We start from the raw sequence: 27,242 nt of genomic DNA, 5'->3' as shown, positions 1-27,242 counted from the left end.
AATTAGTTACCAGCGTTGGAATTAGGCTGAGACAATGGGGCCATCTCTTGGGGAAAGTGCTATGGGATTTAGAATAGTCACAAACAGTGAGGTCTTGAATTTTGGCTCTCATCTAAATGATGGCACCTCCTGCATCCCAGCACTGGGACCTCAGTTCTGCAGACCTTCACCCACTGCATCACCAGCATTACCCTCTGCAGAACATAGGTGCTGCTCTTAGGAGCATCAGCCAACTGCTGACCAGGCCTGGTGAGATCCAACGGCACCACAGCCCACGTTAGGGCTGTAGCCACAGATCCTCCCAGTGCTTGTCTATCACAGAACCAAAACTTCAATCTACACGGCCTCTCTCCTGCATTTGTTTGTCGGGTGGGGGGAGAAGCTGACAGCCCTGATCCTCAGCATCTCTACCCACCAGCTCCCACTGAGCACAGATGGCTGAGTCATGAGTTGCATGGCTCCTGCTTAGATTTTTCTTTATTTCATGAAGGTGCCATATTCCCCGTGCCAGGCCATCAGCTACAGAAGAAATAATACACTCAGTACTTGGCTCCTGTGCAGGAACCAGCCCTGTTTCCGCTCTCAGAAGGTCATTTTGGAGGCCCACCTTGGCTCAAAGATTTCCCTTCCACTTCAGAAGCCAGCCAGTTCCTCTAACCTGGTCCTCCTGGCACCCCACTTGGAAAGAGAGCTTTGAAAATGAATCAGAAGGGCAAAGCAACTGGGAATTACAGCTTCAGTTCTCCATGCAGCAACAAATGCGTTTGCCAGACCCATACTCCAGGAAACCAAGCAGGAGAGAATGCAACTGAGATTCCAGGAGCTTCAAAGTGCTTCACGCTCATGAGCCAGATCCTGGGCAGGGCCTATGTAGACAAAGCTTGGTGATGAGAACTAGAGAACTCTGCTAGTGAGGTCTGAAACATGCCTGTATTCAGGGCTGTGTTACAAACTTGACACTAGAGCTAAACTAGCCAAATGGTCCCATCATACTTCATGAACCTCTTGGCAAATCGGGGTTGAGTCATAGGTCAGATTCTCCTCCTATTTATGCCAGTTTGAGACAGCTACCCTGACTTCACTGGATTTCTTGATTTTACACCAGTGTGTTTGGTGGGAGCCATGGAAACGTAACCATTTCAGTTAAGTTGGTGAGTTTGAGGTCAGAATGAACCCAAAGCCGAATTTAAGGGTTGAGAACTGACCACCCTTAAACTTTTACCCCCAAAATTCAATCCTGTATTGCCAGTTTCTCTCTGCTCTATGCACTCAGATATACAGCCTGGGACATCAACGTCTGTTTTACTGAATGCCAAAACTGACTAGAGGAGGTAAACTTTAACCTAGATTGTCTTCAGTGGCTAAAGTTTAATGCCTCCTGTATCAGCACAGCACTTGCTGAGCTTATCCTGTAGCATCAGCACTAGTTATGAGTTATGAGCCTAAGTACTCATGCAGGAACTAATCTGTGATTCCAGAGGTGAGAGTGTGACCCACTGAGCCCTACTGATTCTTACTCTTAAGACTCCCCTAATGCTATGTGATCAGTGTGAATTCTGGGTCCGGATTTGATTCTTTGGCTTGCTTTTTTATCCTGAGGCATTTTTCATTTTCTCAGCCTTGTTTCTTGCTAATAACCCAGTGCCATAACCTATCTGGACTTGGTTGAGTGAGTATCGGGTGAGGTAGCTTTGCTATGCTAGGATTCTTATCTACAGGCATAACGTAGGGAGGAAAATTGGCAAGTGCGTCTTAATAACACTGGTTGGTAGGTACAGTGTTTAGTTTATTGTAAATGCATTGCTGTAAACCCAAGAAATTAGAGTAAGCACAAAACAGTGTACGTATTAGTGCGGGTCGTAAAGTTCTCCGGAGTATGCAAAGGAAAGGAGAAAACAAGTATTTTAATGCTATTTTAAATTGTGTATTAAAGAGAGTTTTGGAAGGTGCCTGGGTTAGCTTCTTAGTAACCGAGATTAATTTTATATTTTTGTTTCTGTCCCCTCAATTCATACAAGTGAGGGCGGGAGGGAAGGCAAGAGGGAGGGAGATCTAGCGCTCTCTCTCTCTGTCCTTCCTCAGCCCAGGTCTGCCAAAGGTTACTGCTCCATTGTTTTTCCAACTGGCAAACTGCAGGTTTCCAGTAGTCTCCAACAGGGAGAGTCACAATTTGAAAACAGCTGAGGCAGTGAGGTCTAATGGCTGTTCGAGTCAGTTTGGAAGCAGCAAAAAGGCCACCATGGGAGGCATAATAAAGGGAATTGTTTATAAAGCAAGAACGCTCTTCCTCTTGGACCCTATTTGGAGAATGGCATGTTGCCCGGGGTGCTGATTCCAAGGTCTTTTTAGTTTTCAAGGGGAGAGTAACCGCGGTGGTGACTGGGCTGAGGGAGAGGTTGAATAAGAGTTTAGGAAGGGATTTTCCTCTCTTAAAGAGTAACTGGAGTTTGGAGCTGTCTGTGGAAGTCATGGCAACAGATACCCTAGAACTTGTGTGTTTAAGAAATGCGGTTCACAGCATTAGCACCCCGTGCCAAATGATGGGTTTGTCTCTCAGGAGAAGGAAGAGGCTTGGGTAGAGCTACCATTCTTCCCAGGCTAAAAGTTCTATGTATCCAGAAACTGGCATAAACCCTAGCCCCATCCCTTACTTCCAAGCCTTCCACCGTTAAATAATGCTGCTGCTGGACTCAGGCTCTCTCATCACTTTAAAATCCCTTTGCTGACTCTGGAGGATTATTGCTCCCTTGCAAGCACTTGTGTCTGACTTGCTTCTGCCCACGAACCCTGGGTCCTTGCTTGCAGTCTGGATTGGCTGACCTTTTGGTACCTAAGCTCCATATTCAACCTAGAAATCAGCTCAAGCGCTGTTAGCAAGTCCATATTTCACCGCTACAGAACCAGCTCCCAGCTGGAAATGGTCTCAAGTTCAAAAATCAACAGTCTTTAGAAGCTGTAATGCCGGGTGCGGCTTTTATAGCCAGCCCTGAGTGGTGGCACATCCTATGTAAATACATTTTGTGGCCATTGCTCCTGTTCCTTCAAACTTTGTTTCTGCACCTACTTCCGGGCTCAAACAACTGTGCACTGTTTGTCACACAAAAAACTGCTGAAAAAACAGCAACACTGGATTTCCCTGTTAGCCACATCGAGCCGAGATTAGTATTAATTTTTCGTCTATAAAACTTGTCCTCTTTTAACCAGCCAGATTCTCCCCTCCTCCCACAAACATACATTTTGAGAGCCTACATTTACATTTCGCATTAGGGCTCTGAAGTCAAGGGAGCTGGGCTGGGAGTTTGATCAGACCGGGAAAGAGCTCTGGGAAGCTGCTTTGCCCAGAACGTATGACTCAGGGATGAGAAGAACACTGCAATGTTCATGTTTGAGGAGGCTCAGTTGCAATGTGACATTATTATAGCCATTTTGGACGCCGACTCCCACCACTAAATCACCAGCAGCCTCTGCCACCGTTCCCAATCAAATTATTCTCTCTCATTGGGCCTGAGCTTTTTTAAACAGCCAGGTACAAGGGACTGGAAGCGCTAAGCAATACATTTAGAATGCATCCCAGCGCAGAGAAGGGAAGCATGGAGAAAACCAACGTGCATTGAGAGAGACTTTACAGGTCATTTTAATTGGTTTGGTTTCTCTTAACTGTCTTAGGTCTTACGGGGAGTGCTGTCCCTGCATGGGGAACCATATGTACTAGAAGGGCCTCCCAACAAACTGGAACATTGCATTGATAGGAAGGAAGGGTTATGGGGTAAAATTAAATGTATTCAAAACCTTCAGGTTCTCAAAGTCTTTCTGGTATTTCTCCCTCAGTGCTGAAGCATTCCCCTCCACGTGCTTGTTCTCCAGTTCGTCCCTCATGGCATTCATCTGGGCCTCCAGCTCTTGAATGCGCTCTCTCAAACCGTGCATGGAGATTAACTCGCTCTCTGAGACCTGCATCCCACCCTCAGGGTGATCTGTTGCCCACTCATTCCCGTCACTGGTTTCAGACCCTTCAGAAGGCAAGGCTTCTGGGTGCTGCCTCTGGTAATTGTCTAGTGTTTCTTGTAAGCACTGCAGGTTCTGGTTGTAATGCTCCTGCAAAGTATGCAGTTCCTTATTGTGGATGATTTGCAGTTCCTTTATCTTGGCCTGGAACTTTTCCTCCAACATTTGCATTTGCTCAAGGTGATACGTCTCCATGTTTTGCTTATCTCGGATGATGGCATCAAGTTGATTTAGGCCCTCTGTTCTCTCTGCCTGCAAAGTGTCCTCCGTCCTATTCAACTGCTCAATCACATTTTGCATCTCCTCCTCATACCTGCCTTGTAATTCACATAAGTTTTTGCTGTGTTTGTGCTCTTCTTCTTCCAAGAGCCTCCGCTGACTGTCCAGCTGAGAGACTTTTGCCTTAAGGTCTACGTTCTCTCTTTCAATGATGGCTATCATCTCAGCATATTCACTCTGCTGCTTTCGAAGCAAGTCTTCGTACTCCTCACGAAGGGCGGACACCGTCTTTACGCGTTCTTGACACAGAGCATCCATGTTTTGCAAGGACTCTTTGTAAAACTTTAGCTCCCTTTCATACTCGAGTCTAACTTTGAAAGCCCCATAACAAACCTGAGCCTGGATAATTGCATCTTGAACTAACAATGATGAATAGCGCTCAAGATCTCCCATGGACGTATGATATGAAAGACTTTGAGAAATTTGTAGGAGCTTCTGGCAATCGCGTATGGCTTCCTCAGGGGACAAGGATAGTAAGGCAACAGATATTTCTTTAAGAACATTTGCTTTTTCTTTTAGTTGTTGGGCAAGGTCTTCTTGAATGGCAACAAGTGCTTCACTACTATGGTCTGGCAAACCATGGGCCTGCATCATCTTGGCTGAATCTTGACATGGCATTACCTTGAGATGGCTCCTATCCCAAGAGGTTTGGGTTCTTTCTGAAGCATCCTTTTGGATTTCAAGTGCTTCAGAAATCTGATGCATAACCCTGTCAAATTCAGAGGTCCTATATGCTTTGATGATTTCCTCCAACATGCATTTATGTTGCTGGAGAGCTGTTTTGGTATTGTGGAGGTCTTCTTCAATTGTTTTTAACCTCTGATGAAAAGACTCTCGCATCTTCTGTGCAACAAAACCAAGTTCTGCCCTGATCAATGTAGCATCAGCTACTGTTTGGACAAGGCATTGGGGAAAACTAAAACTAACTGCTTCTGTTTTGCTTTCTACCGCCTCTTCTCTGGTGCCCAAGTGCTTTCTCAATTCTTCCACCTGGCTCCAAAATTCACCTTCCAGTAGCAGCTTCTTAGATAAGATGTTGGCCAAGGCAATTGCTGTGTGTGACACATTTGCCGGCTCTAAAAAAACCACCTCAGCTGTCCCATGAATCTCTCTGAGAATCTGGGAAATCTCTGAGCTTGCATTTTTCAAAGATTCTGCTATTTGGTTGATCAGGGAGGCCTCAAATGCTATCCTCTCAGAAAGCAATCTTAACTGGTCTCCATCAGACATTTCAACTTGCTGCTGCTGGGAAATGAGTTTCTGTTCCTCCAGCAAACTCTCTTCTGCAGCTGGAGTTTGAGCCACGCAGCTTTCACTCTGCTGATAATCAGAGGAGATGGGTGTCCCTTGCAAGACCTGGATTGCATTTGACAAGGTGGTTTCCATGCTGGACAGAGTGGTAAGAAACAAATCTCTCTCTTTCTCCTTGTCAGATTTGGGTAAAGCCCTTAGCTGTTCTCTGCATTTTTCTAAACAGATCAGGGTTTGATCATTTTTCACTTGGAAGTCTCCCAGCTCATTGACATGATTTTTTATCATTCTGAACTTTTCCTGTCTCTCATTTTCCAGCTGTGAAACCAGAGCACCAACTTCGGATAAGCTAGCTTGGAGCTGTTCCCTAAGCTGGGACTCTGTGCTGGCCCACTGATGGTGGAGGGCTATCAAGGTTTCCTGGTTATGGCCTTGCTGGCTTTCAAGCTTCATGGACACATCTTTGAGCTTTTCCTCCGTGATGTAAAGTTTGGTTTCCAGGGAATGGATGATTGAGAGATAAGTCTCAGAGTCACTGGTTCCTGAGGCTGGGTAACCAAGAACTGGTTCTGATGACATACTTTCCTCAGACAGTGATCTGTCCTGGCTTGTGTCTGAAGACGTGCTACTAGTCCAATTTTTCTCTGACCCATCTGAATGGATGTATTTTTGGCACTGGATGTTTGAGAAGCGGATTCTTTGCCTTTTGGCACCTAGGGTTCCTATATCAGGCTTCGCTAAGGCTTTCTGTTGTGGCTCTCTGTCTTGAAGCTCTGTAGACTTCAACAGAGACCTAAGTTCTTCCGCATTCAACATGGTATGCTCACCAGCCTGTCGCTGGTTGGTCTCAGGACGTTCAGCATCCGCCTCCTTTAGTGCATAATTCAAACCTGGAAGCCCCTCAGGAGCTGGCATGTCTGGAATGTGACTTTCATCAGCCTCAAGATTAGTGCAGAAGTCTTCTCTCTCTTTAGCACACGGTACTGAGTCCACATTAGCTAACTTCTTTAAAACATCTTCTTTGACCTGTAGCCTTACTTCTGTTTCCTCTAAACTGCTGCCCAAAGCTGCCATTTTAACCAAAGCCTCATTGAGGTCTTGATCTTTCTTTTCAACAATTCTCAAGTGCATTTCCTTAACGTGTCTCAGCTCTTCCTCTTTTTCTTCCAGCACCTTTTGCACGCTCTGGAACTGATCTGATACTTTCTCATACAATTGCTCCAACTTATCATAGTTGGTCTCCTCTATTTTCAACTTTGCTTGCAACTTGGCAACTTCATTATCTGACTCTTCAACCTGATTCATTAGCTCTTGGAACCTACATTTGATCTGATCTCTCTCCCCTTCAAGTTCCTTGATGTCCTCAGCAAGCTTCTGGATGCTGGCCTCCTTCATCTCCAGTTGCTCCTCTAGCTGGTGGACAATCTCGCTGCCTTCAAATTTTGCGTTCAGTTTCTCTTTCTGAAGAATTTCCATCTGCTGCTCGTTGTTCTGAAGCTGATTCTCATACTCGCTGGCCTTATCCTCCACCTCCTTCAGACTCTGTATTAAAACCTGCTTTTCCTTCTCACAGCTTTCCAACAAAGCCTCATAATTCTTCTGCAACTTCTCCTCCATTAGAATCCGAGTCTGTTCACTAGCGTTCAGCTGCCTGCTCAGGTCTGCAATCCTGTCCTGGAGCCGCTGCACTTCTTTCTGGTGGTCCCTTTGTAATGCCTGTTGCATTTCAAGATCCCTCAGCTCCTGTGTCTTTTCCAGCAGCAGCGCCTCTGCATTTTTTAGCTTTTGCTCACTGGCTTTTAACTGGGAGCTCAGAGTTGTCTCGCTGTGTTGCCACTCCTCCAGCTGCTCTTTGGCTTTCTCCTTCTCACTCTTCAAGTCACTCTTAAGCTTGGCCAGAGTTTGCTCTTTGATGGATAGCTCAGCTGCAGCATTACTGAGCCTTGCCTGAAGGCTCTGAATCTCGGCTTCATGGTGCCGGATCACATCCTTTGCCTCACCATAGCTACGTTTCAGTGACTGGATCTGCTGATTGATCAGCTCCTGACGCTGGCATTGGGCTTCCAGCTCACTTTGGAGGTCTTGATTAACTTTATGGAGCCTCTGCCAGGCACCCGATGGTGAGGCTGCCACCTCGGTCTTAAAAAAATTGATTAAATACTAGATTAGTAACACTTGGGTCCCAGTTCTGAGTGTCACACCTCTGGCCAGGTCTGGCCATGGGAAAGCTCCTTGGATTGTTTTGGCTGCTACCCATATGCTCCCATTTTGGAAGGTTTCTGTTCTTGGCACAATTTTTTTTAAACCACTTTTTTTTTTTAAAGGGGGCAATAGCTGCTTCTGATTAACAGAAAATACAGATAACAACACTGAAACATCTCTAAGGTAACAGTCTATGAGAAGCAAGTCAAACAAAACCAAAACAATGGAAAAGGAAACACTAGTAAATAAAACAGAGACAAAAGACTGGAAGGGAGTGAGGACGAGAGGGAGGGAAGGGAACAGGTTGGGGAGAGAGGAGCTGCTCAGTTTGGTGCGTTTGTTTGTTTAGTTTGTTGTGAAACAAAAAGTGCACAATTCCAGGTAACAAAGTCCTTCAGAACAAAAACAATAACAGGAAGTGAGGTGGAAAGTAAATGACATCACTTCCTGCCAAGCCACAGGAAGGGGAGATGGCTGCCATAGTGATGTCATTTCTATAATGGCTAAACAGGCTTCTTCATCTGGCTGCTCCTCTTTTTAAAAATATATGACTAAATCTTAAGAGCGGGGAGGATCTAATCTCTCTACCTGTAAAAAAAGACAAGTGAAAGGGAAAAACAGGTACGATGAGAACGTAAAATAAAACAAACAAACCTTTGTGAGATTCAAACCAAAGCAGTGTAGCATGCAAAGAGAAAACTCACAAAGAGAGTCATGCATAAGTCGACAGAAATTATATATCTTTAAAAGAAATACACAAACAGGAAGAGGCAAGAGAAGCACAGCGTTAAGCCTAGGAATTTGGCCTGCCTTGCTGTACTCTGTTTGCTGGCAGGGAAAGCCCACAGATGTGACACTCAGTTATCTTACATTAAAGTCATGCTTAACACCAAAAACATGCAAGAATATCCACCCAGGACAGATTAGTCAAGCGACCCCCTCCCTCACCAGAGCTGGAAGACATTCCCGGGATCTAAAAGAGAAAGAGTGAGCGCTAGCGCTTTCACACCTGTTAGAATTCACAGGGTTCCAGATATTTCAGTTGTGATTAAACTTAACAGCAAGAAATGTCAGAGAGGTTACAAGAGCTTCAGTGCACGGTGCATGCGTCAGTACCGGTTCTTGTTCGACAACTGTATTATTATTAAGAAATGTGCAGGGTGTTTGATGCCAGTCTAGAGCCAACAGTATTAATGCCCATGAAAGGTATTTGTAAAAGGATAAGGACTGAGGGTGGACAAGACCTTAAAAAAAATGCAGAAGCTCCGTTCAGGTCAGTACCCTAAAGTTTATCTGGACTTTCTGGGTTTGCAGAGTAGCGCTGGAACTCTCCGAGATTCATAAATTCCAAGGCCAGAAGGGACCATATGCAATCATCTCATCTGTACGTCACAGGCCAGAGAACGTCTCTAATATAATTCCAGAGCATAACTTTAAGAAAAACATCCAATCTTGATTTTAAAATTGCCAGTGATGGAGCACCTACCACAACCCTTGGTAAACTGTTCGATGGTTAACAGGGAACAGGATCCCTCTCTCAGATACTAATGGTTTCTTGCTGGACTAGAAATACTCAATTCTCTCATGAAATTTTGGCTCTGCTGCTTCCTACCGGAATTAGAAAATGCAAAGGCAGCCATCAAAGGCAGGGAGGGGGAAGAAAGACATTCTCAGACTCTCAAGATTCAATTTAGTTTTAGATGAAAAAGTGGGTTGGCTGGTATTGTATTAAAGCTGATTTGCTACCACCTACTAGGGACTTTGATTCTCGCTCTTATTCCTAACTTCAAAGGCACTAAGGCCAACTCAGAACGTCAAGCGTGGTGGAGTAGGTTTTGGTAGCCAATTTTGTGCTGGTCTACTATTTGCTGGGCTTCAGTTTAAGGGAGGTAGGATGCCTTCGCTCTAGGGAAGCCACAGTTGGTCTATTGTGGAAATGTGGGATCCTGCCCAGGGCCTGTAGCCAACATGAGTTGCTGCCATAACAGAAGATCAAACACAGTCTAAGAACAGGAAGCTACAGCTGCAGATCATGAAGTGGCAAGTCCAATGAACATTTGGGAATTTGCTAATAAACACAGGAATTGTCTAGCTTTCTTCTCCTCTCCTCATGGGTTGGCCCATCCAAGACCTTTATCCCTCTCCACCCTCGCAAGCCCTTTTTCTTGCCAGCTATTCTTCCAATTTAAGGGGGCTAGATAGAGCTCCCAAGTCTGGAAGAGAACTGGCAGCGGCATGTTAAGAGAAGCTCTTCCCTCTTGGAAGCTTAGGGTGCTTCCTCTGCAGCACAGCTGGCTACTTTGCTAGGCTCATGTAGTTTTCCTCCTGGAAGGATCTCCGCTCTCCTTTCAGAACCTAGGGAATTCCTCCCTCCCCAGAGATCCCAGACTGCGACTCCATCCTTCTGGACAAACACTGCACAGGAGGTTCTGTGCAGCTTGGATTGTAAGCTCCTGGGGCAGGGACTGTATCTTCCTATATGTTCATAAAGCATGTGCCCTTGATCCTGACTGGAGCCTCTGGGCCTTCCCACAATACAAATAATAACAGATCACTCCTCCTCCTCCAGAGGGGTGACTGACCAAGCACACATTGGTGCTTCTCGCCTCCCTTGGGCTAAGCATGCTACCTCCCCAGTGCTTCCAGCCCAGAAAGTGGGCACAGCCTTGGATGCCAAACCCAGCCCCTCCGCCCCCACCATGTGGCAACGTAGAGCACAGCCACTAGCCACCTTGTTCCACAGCAGGTTTGACCATGTAAAAGTCAGCAGCTAAAACTCTACCTAGATCACAGAACAAGAATGAATTCTTGCTGAGCCAGCCTACTGCAGCTCCATAAGCTTTGCCCCTCCTTTTGAGGCACTGCTGGAGACTTCTTTGGCTGTATCTAAGAGCCTATAAGAGAGAGTGGGGAGGAAGAGAGTAGCTGCTCCCCTCTCCTTTCCTAACCACTCCAAAACACAATTCCAGGCCTGGTTCAGAGCCACCAGCCTTTAATACAGCCAAAAGCCACTACAGAGGTCCATTAGAAAGGCCATGTGGCCAGAGCAGAATTCACAGCCCTGAATGCACAGAACAGGAGATGGGGGTGCATGCACGCATCAACACTGACATCAAAGTGAACTTTGTCAAGGTTTTTTCCACTATGCATCTGGGGCTCATTTTCCTTTAGTGAAACCTTGCTGGCCATCATATCTTCTGTCTCTACACAGATATGGATGCCCTAGAGGGATGAGTTCCTCTCCACCAGAACCCAGACCACTGGAACAAAAAAGGAATTATTAAAGAAATGCTCTTTATGAAACCAGGAAAGGACGATGGCAGCATTTAAGAGAGGCCAAAGTCTCTTGGGGCACAATAAGTTCTGCACATTTCTGCTCCACGCTGGACGCACCCTGGACTGAAGCCCAACAAGTTCATTTGCAGATGCAGCGAAAGATGGAGATTTCTCTCTCTCACTCTCCTACCTGCAACACGTAGCCTTCCCTGGCACTCTGCTCCCGGCCCAGTGCCACCTTCAGTTGGCCCTGCAGGACCCGGTTCTGCTCGAGGAGGTCTGATGCCTCCTTCTGGCTCTGCTCCAACTGTTGGAAATGGACAAAGACAGAACCCAAAGGGTTGGTTGAGGAAGCACGGGAGGAAGTGGTTCAAAAGCACTTAGCATGGAGCAAACTCCTCTCTTCTTGCTGAGATTGGGGCTTTATTTCATTCGACAACACCCCCCTCGCTCAAACCAAACACAGAAAACCCCAACGTTGTGCATTTGTTTAATTTTTGAAGCTTATTGAAATGAGGGACTAACAGCACTGGCAGGAGCCAGGCCTAATCCAGGCAAGCTCTCCTTCCTCTGACCACAGCTCATTTCTGACAGCTCTGCTAAAGCACCTTAATTCTGACCTGCAGCAACCAACCCATGTTATGCCAGACTTGGGCCTCTTCCAGGTGAGTTGAGCTTCCTATCCCCTCCTTTCCCAGCTCATTTATGGCATCAACAACACGAGATTGCTCATTGTAAGTGACAGATAAGCAGAACCAGCTTTGTACACTTACAAGGTGTGCAGGTCAGCTGAGCTGTTGTGTGCATGTGCACATATAAAATCACACTCACAGGTTCAGAAGTTGAAGCCTGATTTCAGACAGCATTAATATACTTGACCTGGGTTCAGATCCTGCTCAGGTCATGGTGGAAGGCTTGTTAATAAACAACCACTACAGCCTCTGGTCTGGCTTGACTAGAAAAAGATGCCAAAGGATCCCCATTGCAATAACTGTCCTTCCAGGAGATGCAGACACAACGAAGAGACAATCAAATCGGAAGAGAATGGGAAATGCCAGGGTTATGGGGCTGCATTTCCCCAAAGGGGCCCTATAGTATCCACTTATCCTCTTTGCTCTTAATGCAGCAATAAATTCACCCTGTGACTGAACCCTCCAGCTATGACTTACTCTGGTGTAACATGAAGGCCCATCACCACACAGGTTACGGCAGCTCAAGGAACCCCTTGGAGCCAAAGCCCTGGCTTGCTCCCTACTCCTCTCATTTTACCTCCTTCTCCAGCAGTGAGGTTAGCTGCTGCTTGTGGATCCCGTCGTCTCTGTCTTCTGGTTGGGCCAGGTGCAGGGGCATGATGGGGATTTGCTTCTCCTCCCGCAGAGGGGTCGTCTCCACCTGGTGCCATCGCTGCTCGATCTCCACATGAACATTCTGTGGCTTCACCTCCCCTGTGATGGGTAGGCCTGGGATCCTGTCCACCTCCATCCTCAATACGTCCTCTGGGCCTGCCCCATCAACAGCATCGATCATCTCAAAGCGCTTGCGCCTCTCCTCTCTCCGCCGAGCACGTTCCCGTTCCAGCTCCCCGGGGTCTGTGTCCGGAGCGCTGGGTTCCCTGGGGAAGGCCGTGGAGCTGCTCTTCGAGGACTCTGCAGCAATGGCTCTCTCCTGTGCCAAGGCTTGCTGAATGGGGCGGAACTCGGCCCAGTCAAAGGTTTTGGAGCGCCCCTCTCGCCTGCGCTCCCGGGCACGGCTCCGCTTCTGCTCAGGATCCATCTCAGCTTGGTCAGAGTCCTGCTTCTCACTTGGCTTTGGACAGGTCTCAAAGGAAGAGCTGGTTTTGCTTTTCTCTTCCGGCAAGGAGCTGTTAGGACAGAGGAGGAAAGAAAACATCCCTCAGCCCACTACAGAGATGCAGCCCACGATCGCACTTGTGCCCAAAGAGCCATTGCCACAGGGACAGGATCAAAGCCCATTGAAATGCCATGTGCGTTTCAGGGCATGCCTCTCCCACCATCATTGAAGCGCCTCATGGTATCTGGACTTCGGCCAGGAGCTACTGCTCTCCTTTCCCCTTGAACTCTGTGTGTGAATTTAGTGCTGATGGAAGGTGCCAGCTGGCAGCCCAAGGACGCAAAGCCCTTTAGTTTATCAACAGAGCGGGGCAGCATAGGTAGCAGTGCAAACTTCCCCACACTGTCCCCTCGCCATTGCGCCTCAGCGTTGGCTTGGGAGGCCCACTCCTCCTTCAAACACACCCTGCTAGGCACGAGAGTTCTCTCTATGCTGCTCACCCGGGACTTGGCCTTCTCTGCTGAGACTGCCAACAAAGGGGCCAATGGCAGTACCGGGATGTGGGTACTTGTCCACTAGGAACAGGGCTGAGGCCAGCAAGCAGCCCTCAAATGCTAACTTTATAAATCATTAACACCATGGGTAGGCTTTGAACAGTACATCCCTTCTGAGCCATCCAGTCCTCACCCCATCCCCCCGTGAAGCCCTCTTTCTAACCATCATGATCCTTCCACCCAATTCATTTAATGAGGCCACAGTCATGTGTTTGTTGCAATACTGCAACCGGTCACTACCACAGTGATTCTGGGATGTAGCTTCAAAAAGGCATGGAGAAGGAGGCTGAGATTCAGCAGTGACGGAAGAGGAAGCACAGGGAAGCACATGACCATCTGGGAGGGGTTTGGTAACACCTTTACGTTTTTTCCGAGCTTGGCAAAGGCTCACTCAGGAACTTCTCCATGCCATTCTCTGTACTGAAAACACAGGCCCCTGGAATTGTGATCAACACTGCAGTCCCGGACCGGGAGACCATGTGCTCTTATGCTTCCCCCGCTGGGCCAGCAGCAGCACAAGCACTGTGCACGCTACTGCAAATGTCACGGATGATGCTGAATGCTCAAACAAGGAAGTAAATCAAAGGAAGCAATGGCCCTCTAGTGCTGAGCTAGAGGGGAGTGGGATGGGGGAGATGTAAACTTGTCAAGCAGGAAAGGGTAAAGTTAGTAGGGAAAGGAAATGTATGTCCAAGCTTCTAAGGAGAACCTATAATCAAGTCCTGGATTATTCAATAGAAATGCAGACATGCCAGCCTTGTACATGCAGATTAGAATTAAAACAAATAAAATGGCAATAAGCCAACTCCATGGAATGTGATTCCCATAGAATAATTCTGGCCCGGAGGGTGCGGGAGGCATTCACTCAAACCCTGCTGGTAACAGAGCCCCAAGTGGTACCATTTCCCAGTAACACCAGCCGCGCTGTTGAATTCACCTTCAGCTTGACCAGCCCTTCCTACCTGTGCCCTGATCTTGCTCCTTAAAGGGACAGCACCCCCACATTTGTACTTAGCTTAAAGCACATTTGTGTTCAGCAAGCTTTGATGTGTCAAGCTACTTAGCTTTCTAAGAGGGTGCAGTGAAGAGAGCCATAGAGCCCTCGTATGGGGCGTTCACTGCAGCCAACTAAAATTAACGCAGTACTTTAAGACTGGAGCTACACGCATGAAGATATGCCCACTGTAAATGCTGGCAAACAGCAGAGGATTTCCTTGGAGCATTTACAACAAAAAGGTTCCTCCCCACGGTGCCCCACCAATATGTGCACATATCCAAAGAATGCAACATAAGGGAATGACTCTGCCTGGTTCCTATGCTAGTATCTTCCGATGCACTTTCACCCACAAACTACCGGCTCAGGTGGGCTTAGTTTTAAGAAACTCTTGCAGTTTCAGGTTTATCTTTGAAAACCCACCTGGAGAGAATCTCTTCAGCTCTGCCCACCGCAGCTAAGAAAAGAAACTTCCATACTGCACCATGATGAAACTGCACTGTTTGAGTTCAGAGCTACTTTTCACCCTCATGCCTGAGGCCCTAAAGGGATGCTAGATGTTTCCAAAGCAAACATACAGCCAGCAAGTCAATCTGGTTAACTGGTAAAACAGCATTTTACACAAGTTAATAGTAAAGAGACATTGTCTTAAAACAGAACAGGGGTTGGGAACAAAGAGAATCCCTGGACTACCAGCCACTTTCAGAAGACTGAAATGATACAGCTCTGACCCCAGACTTCTCAAAACGACTCGAGAATGCCCTGTTGTCATATCTGTTACCGGCTTACTTCCCCTCTGCACATTCCAGAGGGGCACAGATTACATGTCACGTCACATGAATAGTATTTAGAAGCCAACTGAGGAGGATGCAGTGGCACTGATCTAGGAGATAAAAAGAAAGTCTTGGAAGTGCCCAGCAGCCCACACATTGCCATTAATAATGCTTGACTATTTCCCACCTCCAACCCATTTTTCTTCTGCTCAAATGAGTTACCTCAGCCCGCATTTGCCCTGGAAAGGCAATCGCTGGCCAGGAGGGTGGGGTGAAGGCATAGGCACCTACTCAGTGGGTGCGCTGGGGCTGCAACACCCACGGGAAAAATTGGTGAGTGCTCTGCACCCAGCGGCAGCTCCTCACCCCCCCGCCCAGCTCACCTCTGTCTCCTCCCCTGAGCGCACTGCCACGTCCTGCTTCTCCCCCCTCCCTCCCAGTGCTTGTGCCGCATCCGACGAAGTGGGTATTCACCCACGAAAGCTCATGCTCCAATACATCTGTTAGTCTATAAGGTGCCACAGGACTCTGCTGCTTTTACAGATCCAGACTAACACGGCTACCCCTCTGATACTTGACAAAACAAGAATTTACACAAATCCTTAGAGGTTTAACTGTCCCCTCTAATTTACTTGGTCTTGTCCATCTTCGTAACTATGCACATCGGAAGATACCATTGTGGGGAAATCAATTATCAAGACCAGGTTGCTGCTTCTCTTCTTTCTTATTTTAATTTTAAAAAGAAATGAAAATTTCAGGACTTTCTATCTGGAGTGCAGAAAACGGGGAGCATGCAGTGACTCACAAGAGATACAAACCACAGAACGTTAATACAGGAGAGAACACAGTTTTCCAACCTGGGCTTCAGCACCGATAGTTTCAAAGAGAAGTTTTTCCTGGGAATGCATGGAAATCAAACATATGCAGGAGTGAGGACAGAGGAGGACTCCCAGAGAGCCATGAGAGATCCACCAGCCAGCTCTGTCAGGGGTGAGTGGGGTATTTAAGTGGGAGAGGGGAAGAGATCATGGAACATCTCTGGATAGACAGCACTGGGTGGAGAGAACTCTTCCACTGATGCTGGGGGAATCAGGCACAAATTCAGTGGCTGCCAGTTGAGTATGGATAAGAGAAAAGGGGTTAATTGTGTGGGTGCATCATCATTCACTACACAACAGACAGCCAGGAACCCAGGGATCAGGATGTGTGTGGCTTGATGCAGTGCCCAACTATGATAATTTTTAGCTGAGAGAAAGTAAAGCCCACTCTGCCCACAGCAGCAAGGTCTGATAGCAGGTACTACATGAAATTTGTGAGTGCCTTCCTCTTGTACTGAAGGCTTTCCAGTTGGACTAAGGCCACCCCATGTCTTACGTGAAGGGGAAGAAGTTATCTGGAAGGTCAGAGGAGAAGAAATGCTTCTCACTGAGCACAGACTAAAATGGAGTTCAAGCAAATTCAGCTTTTAATTTCAAAAGAGGCATTTGCAGAGGTGACAGGTTGATCTTGCTGAAGAGAGGAAAGGGGAGACCCAATATAACCAACCCCAAACCTGGGGTCGCACACACATCGAAGCGTGACCACGAATACAGGTGCGTGCCTCTAGGTCAGGCAGGTGGGTGTGCAAATGACCATTAGCAGATGCAAGCACATCGGTGTGCAAAACAGGAGGAACTTTGGCTCTATGCGTCTTGTGCTGATTGCGAAAACAGCAGGAGAGCAAAGGGTGTCCAGCCTAAGCCCAGAGAATGGGAGTAGCCAGAACACGGAGTGGGAGGGACCAGAAACAGAGTCAGAAAGGGGGTGGGTATTTCTGCACAGCAAGGGAGAGGATAGAGGGGGATGGGTAAGATGGGAGAGATGGGCATTGTTCTTTTCCTAGTTCTTTACCTGGTCACATCTGGAGCGGCAGTGGGGCGAACGTGCTTCATAATCGTCTGGATCCAGTTTCGTCTAATCCCAGAGGTCATGGCAGAGAGGGTGAATTCCCCTTCTTTAGTCTAGGAAAAGAGGAGGAGCAAGTCAACATGGCTGATTCTATTGGGCAGCACTTCCCTTCCCTTCAAGGGGTTGCCAGGATTCACTCCCCAGACTCACTCTTCAACCCTCAGTGCAGAGACTCTAGAAATCTAGGTCATAGTGCGGTACCATGTAGACAAGCCCTGAGTTTGACAGATGTCTATCACTCAAGTCCTTAAGAATGTTTTCATTGGGTATTTGTGAAAGAACCGCCGAATCCACTCCTTTCTCCTGCCCCCATTTCTTACCAGCAACTACTAATCAAAACATGAATCAATGACTAGACAATCACATGCTTCAGGGCACAAACTGGTCACCACCTGAGGGGAGTCAGGAAGACACTTCCCTTCCCATAGGATAGCATCCACAGTGAGATGTATTATAAGAGTGGTTTCATCTGCATCTGATCCATCCAGCATTAGTGACTGCTGGAGAAGGACCACTGAGTCTGCTGGGATAAGGAAACATCTGCCACCCTCACTCCAACTGCTCCCCACAGCAGCAGTGTTCCCATTCCCCAAAGCATTCTTACATGGATCTGGAAGCCATAGTTTCGCTGAACTGGATATTCCGTGACGTCATAGCATGTAGACAAATCAATTTCTCCATCCAAATCAGCTGCCTGGGGAAGGAGAGGGGGGAAAACTGTAGGGATTGTTGCACACTAAAAGTGTGCGCACGCACGTTCAAAAGCAGCATCTAACAAGAAGCCACTTAGGAAGCTTCTCCACAAGATCAGCAGTCTCATTCTCAGCATCAAAGACTTACGGCGAGACACGCAGTAGAACCCATGCAGACATATTAACATGGATGCTTCAGCCCCATCAAGGGACCTGCAGAGTTGGGCTAAAGGGTGATCAAACCCCTGTTCAGGAAGAGACGTGGCTTTGATCTGGGGTTGCACCACGCTCTGCCTCTCACTGAATCCCTGAGGACTGGGAGCTTGAGAATGAGCACTGCTGGGGATGCTCTTGTTGCTGGAAGCACCCAATTAACTTCAAAGCACCCCCAGGCTTTCTAATCTTCGAGCTCACTTGCGAGGCACAAACACAAATCCAGCCGGGAACTTGAACTCCCCACCCAGGACACAACTGTGTTCATCTGGAGAATTGTAGGCGCAATACTGGGAGTCGGGCCCACTGAATCATTTGGGACTTTGTCAGACTCTGCAATGATAAAAGAGACACCTACCTCCTCTGCCACGGAATCCCTGTAGTATCTCAGGCTCTGATCCGTCAGCACAAACCAGTGTTTCTTCCACTAGGAAACAAACAAGGGAGGCCCTTTAACAAGCTGTTCCCTTCCCACGCCCGAGGCGGCTGCGGTATCAGCTCACCAAGGTAAAGGTAGACCAGTTGAGCATCCCCTCTGTTATATAAACAGCTGGGCAGGCTACAATTACCAGCTCTGTGCTCTGGCAGGGTACTCAAGCTCTCACAGCTGAAAGCCAGTAGAAAGATCAACGAGAGGGAAAGGGATGCTAAGGTGAGTCAAGCATGTGGCTTCCACTTTTAGGATCCTCTCCTGTCTGAGCGGGAATGTTTGTTGAGCAAACAGTCTGAGCTGCAAAGGCTCCATCACTCAATAATAACATGTGGCCATGACCAGAAGAGTCATCACAAATATGCTACCTTCTCTGGACCTTCAGAGTCCTACCCTTGCAGTTTACGGACAAGACACCGTGTTTAATGGCTGCATTCTTAAGCTCGGAAGGACATGTTCTTTATGATTTATGAATTTGGACAGATAACATTCCTGTTTATTTCTGGAGTGTATAGGAATTGGGTGGTTTTCCTTTAAAGAGTTTGTTTGTGACCCCTCTAGTGGCGTTCCCTGTCTGTTTCAGAGGCCCCTACAATCCTGCCAGAGCAGCAGTGGGTCTATGTTGCTAGGCCTTGCATTTTGCATGTAGTTAGTATCAGTTATTTGGATCCCACCTACTGTCTTTGCAAGGGTCCTTCATACTACATCTACTGTGGTAAGAGCAAAACAAAAATCAAAACCACAATAACTTCCAAATATTTCCCCTTGTTTTTGTCAATTTAAAGTACTGAACTATTACTATTATTTATATTACTGTACCGCTTCAGAGCCCTTGTCATGGACTGCATTAGATGCTTCACAAAGCTTGAACAAAAGGACTGATCCATAAAGCTTACAATTTACATAAGAACATGAGAACAACCGTACTAGGTCAGACCAACGGTCCGGCTAGCCCAGTATCCTGTCTTCCAACAGTGGCCAATGCCAGGTGCTCCAGAGGGAATGAACAGAACAGGGGAATTTATCAAGTGGTCCATCCCCATCCTGTCATCCAGTCCCAGCTTCTAACGGTAACATAAAAATGGCCATAGTGGGTCGGACCAGTGGTCCCTGAGACAAGAGACAATGGATGGATACAGAAAGGCGTTTCTTTCAGAACTCGCATCCTAGCACTCATTCAAAGTGTTGTAGCTAACAATCAGTGTTTAATGACCATATTAATTCCCTTGACTTGCTGCCGGGGAGATTTCAGTTCCCCCATCCAAGAGAACCAGATCAAACAGTTCTATGCTTTCCCTTGTAAGTGTTGCCTCTCAGTTACATGCACTTGTGTTTCCAGCCCTGTTTTGATGGAAAGAGACATTTCCTGATGAGAACCGAACTCTGCCAAACCTGGATCTCTTATCTCACTTTGCAGGGCCCCCTAAAGAGCTGACTAAGTTATGATTCCAATCTGTAGTGCTGGGGATTAATAGAAAGGGCAGAGGTCAGATCTTCACCCAGCAGGCTGAGCTGCAATGATGGCAGGCAGAAGAGCACTGCTAAACTGAACGCACTGGATGTGCAGCAAAGCAAGGAACAAAGAAGACGTCATTTTTACAGTCAGTCGCTCTCCTGATGGTAGCGGCACTTTGAGCAGAGGATGGACTCCCCACCAATTCCCCAAGCTTCAGAATCTGTAGCCTAGCCCCAGTTTACACAGTCCACATCACTCCCTCCCACACTATCTCCTCAAACAGATTGGGGGGAGCAGGGGGAAGACATGGGGAAAATCAAGGGAGGGGATTATTTATAAATAGTAACATGAGCTCAGTCACAGCTCATCATCATCATCTGCCAGCCTTTAAGACTGTGGGAGCTGAGCACTTAACCACACCCCTCAGGAAGGGAAGGAGAGGGAGGTGGGAAGCTGGTGCTTCCATTAGTGCCTTAATGGAGACATTTTGATTTCATCTAATTGCTCTCTCTCATTGTTCCCATGATTCTGAGGGTGCCTGTTCTGCACCTCATTACGGATGCTGAACAGGTGGCTGTGACCACAAGGGAGATGAGGCCAAGCGAACCAGTGCTACAGCCCATGCTGACCTTGACTCCCTAGAAACCTGTTAAATGGCATTCAGATGCAGGGGCCTGAATCCTCTGCAATGCAGAATGCCAGCCATTCCTGCCCCAGGTAGACCCTGCTTGCGTGGTGATGGTGAGGAGATAGGTAGAGCTCCCATAGCAATGGCTGCCTGGCCTGTGCCAGGCTCTAGATTTGACCGAGTTCTCCCTGCACACCAGTCTGCCAAGATGCCTCCATCTGGTTTCCCCCAGGTGTAAAACAGGGCTAATACAGATCTACCCTTGCATTTGTTACTGTGGGAAGGTGGAAAGTGCTATAGAAATTCTGAGCACTGCACATGAAGCATATAAGGAGACCAAAATATATATGTATGTGTGTGTGTGTCACTCACACACACACACACACACACACACACCTCTTCTCCCTTATTAATCCATTCAGACCAGGAGTTCAGGCCCTCATAGTTCTGCAGCAAGGTAGGAAGCCCTGGAAATGCAGCTCCCTGTACTGTTCAGGTGTCAGCAGTGTCACCAGCTCTGACAGGGGAAATCTCAAGTCCTGTCCCAGGGGCTGGACAGGGTTGAAAGAATCTATCCTGCCCACACATGAGCAGCCACACAGCTGCACCCCCGGATCTGGATTCTGCGTATAGCCACAATTCCATGTGCAGAAACGCAGACAGACAACTGCACCAAGCCACAAGGAAAAGGGACAGTCCTCTCCCCAAGGATGCCATGTTACAGGTGGGCTAATGCATGGTTACATACGAATGCTGACTGACTACAGCATCCAAGATAGTGGCTGAGAAAGAGCATGTCCCACTAGACTTACCTGCCCATCCTCGTATTGCTTCGTCAGCCATCCCTTCTTGAAGTTCAGGAGGTCCGGCTGCAAGGAGAGGAAAGAGACATTTAGAGCTTTTTGAGGATTCAGATGAAGTGCCGACTTCCAACTCTACCACGGAGAAATCCCACAGCAGTGATTTATACAATATAATTAAGACTACGATTTTGTCATGGACATTTTTAGTAAAAGTCATGGACAGGTCACAGGTAATAAACAAAAATTCACAAGAGCCGTGACCTGTCCCTGACTTTTATTAAAAATGCCCACGACAAAATGGGGAGGCAGGAGGGGCCACCACCCTGCCCTGCTGTGGCTGGGAGCTGCAGCCCCTGCCCACTGGCTGGGAGCCACTGTGGCTGAGGAGATGCAGGGGTTCTCCCCCAGTCTGGGGAGCTGCAAGGGTTCCCCTGCTGCCTGCTCTGAGGGTCCCTTGCACCTGTGGGGTCTAGGGAGCTCCGGGGGATCCCCCCACCCACAGATACTGGGGAGATGTGGGGGATTCTGCCCCCCTGCCCCACAGCGACTGGGATTCCCCCCCAGGCTGGGGAGGTTCAGAGGGAGCAACAGCAGGAACGCTGGCATAGGCAAGGTTGCTGACTTTTTAACCACGGCTGCCTAGACATGAAGAAAAAGGCTGTTGCAAACAAGGCCTTGATGTTTCAGCGATTAGGTATCACCCGGGCGGCCACTGTCATGCAGAAGGTATTTTGCAGGGGGAAAGCAAGCAGATGGGAGCAGGGCCGGCTTTAGGAAGTGCGGAGCCCAATTCGAACAGTTTTGACGGGGCCCCGGCAGGGATGACCAAAAAAAAAAAAAATGTAAAAAACCACGTTGGGCTTATACTCACCGGGCAGTGCTCTGAGTCTTCGGCGGCACTTTGGGGGCGGGTCCTTCACTCGCTCCAGGTCTTCAGCGGCACTGAAGGACCCGCCGCCAAACTGCCACCGAAGACCCAAAGCAAGCAAAGGACCCACCCCCGAAGTGCTGCCGAAGACCCGGAGTGCCGCCAGGTGAGTAAAAATTAAAAAGGTGTCTCTAGCCAGGGAAGAGATTCTCACTGGGCACGGGGCCCTCTTAGGTGCGGGGCCCAATTCGGGGGAATTGGTGGAATTGGCCTAAAGCCGGCCCTGGATGGGAGGTCTCCAAATGGAGACTAGTTGGGCAAAGCTCAACATCGTCACAGACATTGACCAGCTAGCGGGGTCCAATCAGGCTTCGGTTTCAGGGTTTGACAATCCAATCAGATAAAGTTTTTAAGGCTCGGCTTGACAAAGCCCTGGCTGGGATGATTTAGTTGGGATTGGTCCTGCTTTGAGCAGGGGGATGGACTAGATGACCTCCTGAGGTCCCTTCCAACCCTAATCTTCTCTGATTCTAAAGTTCCCCTAAGCAAGGAAACAGCCCCCGTGGCTAGAAGAGCAGGAGCCAGGTGCTTCCTGCTCAAGGATTTGTTGGACTTTTGCCATTTAAGTGTAAAAAGAGGGTTGGGAAGGTGTCTGTGCTAGTCCTTGCACTGGCTGGGTAGGCAGAGATTGGGGGCAAGGGCGAGGTTCAGCAAAGCGCAAGTTTCCCCGACAGCAGCCGCACCCAGCCAGCAGAAAGCTGCTGAAGAAGTTCCACTTCCACCCCCTCTTCCTCCCCCAAGATTCAGCTTTTGCTTCACGCTGGCCAGACCCCATACGATTAGTCTATGCAACTGGAGCGGGAAGATGACTGGAGAGAAGATGCCGCCAACATGGAGTCCAGCCTATTTATCCAGAACATCTTGTTGGGTTTCTCCATTGTTTCACACCAAAGCGGTGCCAGCTGCGGTCCCAGATATGCCCCATGGGAGCAGGGAGAAGCAGAGCATCGCCTCCCTCGTGCATACCAGAGTGCCATATTATTGCTCAGCTCCAGACATTGCACACGAGACCTGGGGAGCGACATCCATGACTCCGCAGCTTTCGCTGATGTGACAGGGAAGGAGATTTTTCTCCAAAGCAAGGCAGGTTCTAAGGGCCCTGTCCCCCCCAATTAGCTCTTAGGTACCAAACCCTGGAGTCTGCTGGCACAATCAGAAAGCCCGGGCCTACCTTATCCTTCTGGCTCTTCATTAGTCTCCCATCCACAAAGCCTTCTTGCCCTCACTCCCTGCTTCTCTGCCTCTATTTATAAACTCTGCCCGGCATGGCTGGCAGCTGGCAATCACGTGGTACAGTGCATATCAACATAAGGCCGAGTTCCTATTTACGAGGCTGTGAAATACCCTAGAGGTTTGCATGAAGCGAGTACCAGCATCTCATAACCCCATATGGAACCCTGGTCAGATTTCCTTACAAGTGAATTTAACAGTAGGCTGTGGCTAAAAGAATAGCCTTTAACTCTGAAGAAGGGACTTTTCCACACAGGGGTGAGCTGAAAGTTTCTTATTTCGCATCCTGTTTATTGCATATTAATGTAGGTGGTGGAAGTCTTTTCCCTCCCTCGCTGATCAGCTCCTCCTTCAGCTTCAGCCTGCAGGCAAGATATAATCCTGTTTTTAGGACATCACAACCCGTTGTCATGAAAGTGACGGATGCCAAGCATTGCGGCTTTGAAACCTCACAGCAGGATCAAGTCAGAGGAGCAGCTGGGAGTGGAGGAGGAGGAGAAGGAGAAGCCAGGTTTAAATGAACTAGCACAAATCTATTGGCAATGGCAAAGGAAGCTGTAAACACGGGGGAAAGGAAATCTAAACAGAAATTTATTAAATCCAGTTTGCCCCCCAAGTGCGAGTGTCCTTAAGGGGAAGGGTGCCCAGTTCAGCATCACAAAAGCCAGGGGAATAATACCCGAACACTGCTCCAGAAACACTACAGAATCCAAGGAGGAGACAGGAAAGGGATTCACCAATGGCCAGGACCACCCTGCATTTGCAATAGCATGACCAGGTGGGATACGCCCACTGGACCCTAGCAGATAATACCAGCTGAAAAGGCAGCCTTGAATGCTGCATGGATTTGGCACAGGTAAGAGACAGTGTTGAGTATTCCAGAGCTTCCAGAAACCAAGCTCCCTAAGCTATGTGAGCTGCAGCATCTTTATTGTATGATTGGTTAAGCTAATGAAACAGCAGATTCCCTTGTGAGAGAAGATGTTCTGATCAGGCCACCAATGGTCCTAGTGAGCCACAGCCTCTCTGCAGGCAAAGACTAGAGAGGGGAGCTTCACGATCGCCCATGGAGAGTTGAAGAGAGCTCTCTACTGCTACAAAGAAACTGTATTTTGGATCCACGCTCATTTGTTCCCAACCAAGCATTTTGCAAAGGAAAGCAGAACTAGTGAAGATGTTACAGACTTTCAAGGGCTGAATACTTACGTGCTGAAAAAAATTGTAAAGGAAGGGCAGGGCCATCATTACAGAAAAATTCTGGGAGGGGCAAAGTTCCGTCAGCCTCTAGAACGCTGTGTGATTATATTATATCCGGCAATGTTGGGTGGACCATACAGAGCTATGAAAAGTCTGGGGCTAGGGATGGCGGCAATTGACACTCCCACCCTTGCACCATAGCAAATGACACCCCTAGGGAAGAATCTTCTATTAAAGTAGGGTAAGATCCCTGCTTAGCAAACCTTCCAAGTCTACTAGAGGTCTTACTTTAAACTTAGTGAAGCTAAGGATTTAAAAGCCACGATAGCAAGAAGATGCTGTTAAGTTGCCTCATCAGTAACAGAACCACATTTCAAGGCAGAAGAAGGGGTTTCATTGAAACATTGACCCAGAATGAGAGTAGACAACAGAGCTCTTTAACCATCAGCTGGTAACGAGCCTCCAAGCCCAAGTGAACAGACAAGCACTAGCTTGGCTCAAGCTAGTGTGCTAAAAATACCAGCATGGGTATTGTGGCATGGGCAGAGCAGCTCAGGCTTGCCACCTGAGCTCACACCCAGGGGGTTGGGTGGGCTGATTCTGGCAGCCAGCCTGAGCGGCCGCCTGTGTCATAATGCTGCTAAATTTTAGCATGCCAGCTTGAGCAGAGCTAATGTGCGTCTGTCTCCCCAGGCTAGGAAGCTCACTCCCAGCTGCAGGGTAGACATACCCTTAGGGAAATCTGTCACTGCACCCAGTGTTTGCTGCATGCCATGCACAGACGTGTGGAGTGGGGGGGAATCAGTGCCTTTGTACAAGGAACTTAGAGCCAGAGCTCGAGACGAGACGGATACTGGAACTTGGTGGAACCAGAAGGCCCATGATAACCAGGTCAAATAGAGGGATGCACACAGACTGGGGGACAAAGGGACAGACGGAACATGGACCTAACAGGGACCCAAGTGACTCGACCCCAGTGCTTCATCCACACATGAATGATCTGCCACAAACCAAAGAAACCCTGACAACAAAGGTGAAGTGGGTGAATGCAACCCTTAACCTGTGTCTGAGAAGAAAGACTTGCCTGATAATAAATGTCCCAGTCCCATAGGACTAGCCAAGTCTTCAGGGGAAACTTGAAATCACAAAATTATAAAAGAGGGGGGGGAAAATAAACCAGTGAGTGAATGAAGTTGGTAACAGAATTTTTCAACTTCTGTTACTTTAACAGCAGGAGTTGCAAAATAAAGGGATAAGTGGTGCAGAAAACAGTGCATATCCTGCTAATTGGACTACGCAATTCCTTGCCTTAACTAAATGGTTAACACAAACACATGCTTCTTGAATTGCACAAATACTAAGTAACCTGGGAACAGTGCTAACGGTATCAAAATAAAGAGTTTTTGTAGATGTACAAATCCTACAGTAAAAACTGATCTATAAATGCAATGCTTTGTGTGAGAGCACGCGCTGGGTGGGCGTGCATGTCTGTACACCAAGCTCGAACAAAAGCTGTTTGCAGACAAACATGTAGCACTTATTTATAATGGGTCAGGGGTCTTATGCACAGAGCAGCATGCACATTTATACCACCCACTAGCATACAACACTGAGTAGGTGGGAAGAGCACTGCTTGAAGTTGTTCTGCTAACCTTGTTCAAGTCTGGTTGGCATTTGCATCACAGAGAAATACAAAGCCTTACCGAAATTTTGTGTTGCAAAAATCATTATTTCTAAAACTATGCTGTACTCCCGTTGGTAAATAAAGACCTTTGTTTTCAAGGAATGCAGGCCTGTGAAGCTACTTTAAACATAAGGGGGTTGTGTTACTGCACAGCAAAACAGAAGGAATAGAACTTCTGGGGAAGCTTTGTGTATTACTGTCCATCTTTAACATTGTTGTTGCAAGTGGAAGGAAGCTACGGATTTCAGTTTCCAAACTTTCCTCTCAAGCTTTCTTCTACTGATGTCTACTTTGCATAAATGCACAAAGTAAAGCTTTTAAGAACACTTCTGTGTTCATTTGTTAATTTTTCTTAATACACCAAGTCTGAAGTGGTGTTATCTGACTGCATGGGAGTGGTGAACTTGCAACTGATCTGATTCTGGAGCACTGAATGGGACCCAGGAAATTGTATTAACTTGCTGCAATGTTCTGATGCAGTGTAAGCCACCTCAGGTGGGAATGACAGAGTATATGAAAACAGAAGAAGGGAGTGTTCCTTTCTGGTAATGGTTGGGTTAATTTGTCACCTTAAGCACATGGCACCCGTATGGCAAACCATAACATTCAGGTAACTGACTATTACACAGAAAAATTGTTTGCCAAATAGGGAAATGAGGAGCCAGTTCCCAAATCAGCTCTTGCATCTGTTCAATGCTCTTAGGAAAACGAACCCCTCCTCCAGGTCTCTGCCTCTCCACTGCCCTGGCAGGGGGATGGCCTAGATAAAATTACAGGATTTCTCTTTTCCAGGTCTAGCTTCTAACATCCTCCACCAAATTCAGATCGGGTTCAAGTCAATGGAATTGCAGCTGTTTACACCAGATCTGAATTTGGCCCCCAGTCCACCGAGGTGGTTCAGAGCAATGG

The 27,242-nt window shown here is 47.7% G+C and overlaps 1 protein-coding gene across 7 annotated transcripts in view; it reads right to left on the bottom strand.

The window, feature by feature from the left end:
- The window catches only part of LOC123344671 (myosin phosphatase Rho interacting protein), a 168,278-nt gene that overhangs the window by 18,951 nt on the left and 122,085 nt on the right, over nucleotides 1-27,242 (bottom strand). For 3 of the 7 annotated variants that reach the window (XM_044981106.1, XM_044981105.1, XM_044981108.1), the window contains 7 exons: nucleotides 25,734-25,784; nucleotides 21,304-21,360; nucleotides 18,336-18,404; nucleotides 17,677-17,766; nucleotides 17,016-17,125; nucleotides 12,283-12,874; nucleotides 11,204-11,320 (listed from right to left, as the gene is read on the bottom strand). In XM_044981106.1, the coding sequence (XP_044837041.1) occupies nucleotides 11,204-11,320; nucleotides 12,283-12,874; nucleotides 17,016-17,125; nucleotides 17,677-17,766; nucleotides 18,336-18,404; nucleotides 21,304-21,360; nucleotides 25,734-25,784 (1,086 nt within the window). Of the gene's footprint in view, nucleotides 1-3,789; nucleotides 7,675-11,203; nucleotides 11,321-12,282; nucleotides 12,875-17,015; nucleotides 17,126-17,676; nucleotides 17,767-18,335; nucleotides 18,405-21,303; nucleotides 21,361-25,733; nucleotides 25,785-27,242 lie in introns of all 7 variants that reach the window. The other 4 variants (XM_044981107.1, XM_044981111.1, XM_044981110.1 and 1 more) reach the window with 2 other exon arrangements.

The sequence above is a fragment of the Mauremys mutica genome, chromosome 11 (assembly GCF_020497125.1).
Source record: "Mauremys mutica isolate MM-2020 ecotype Southern chromosome 11, ASM2049712v1, whole genome shotgun sequence".
Classification (NCBI taxonomy): domain Eukaryota; kingdom Metazoa; phylum Chordata; order Testudines; family Geoemydidae; genus Mauremys; species Mauremys mutica.
This window is presented reverse-complemented; position numbering and strand designations above follow the sequence as displayed.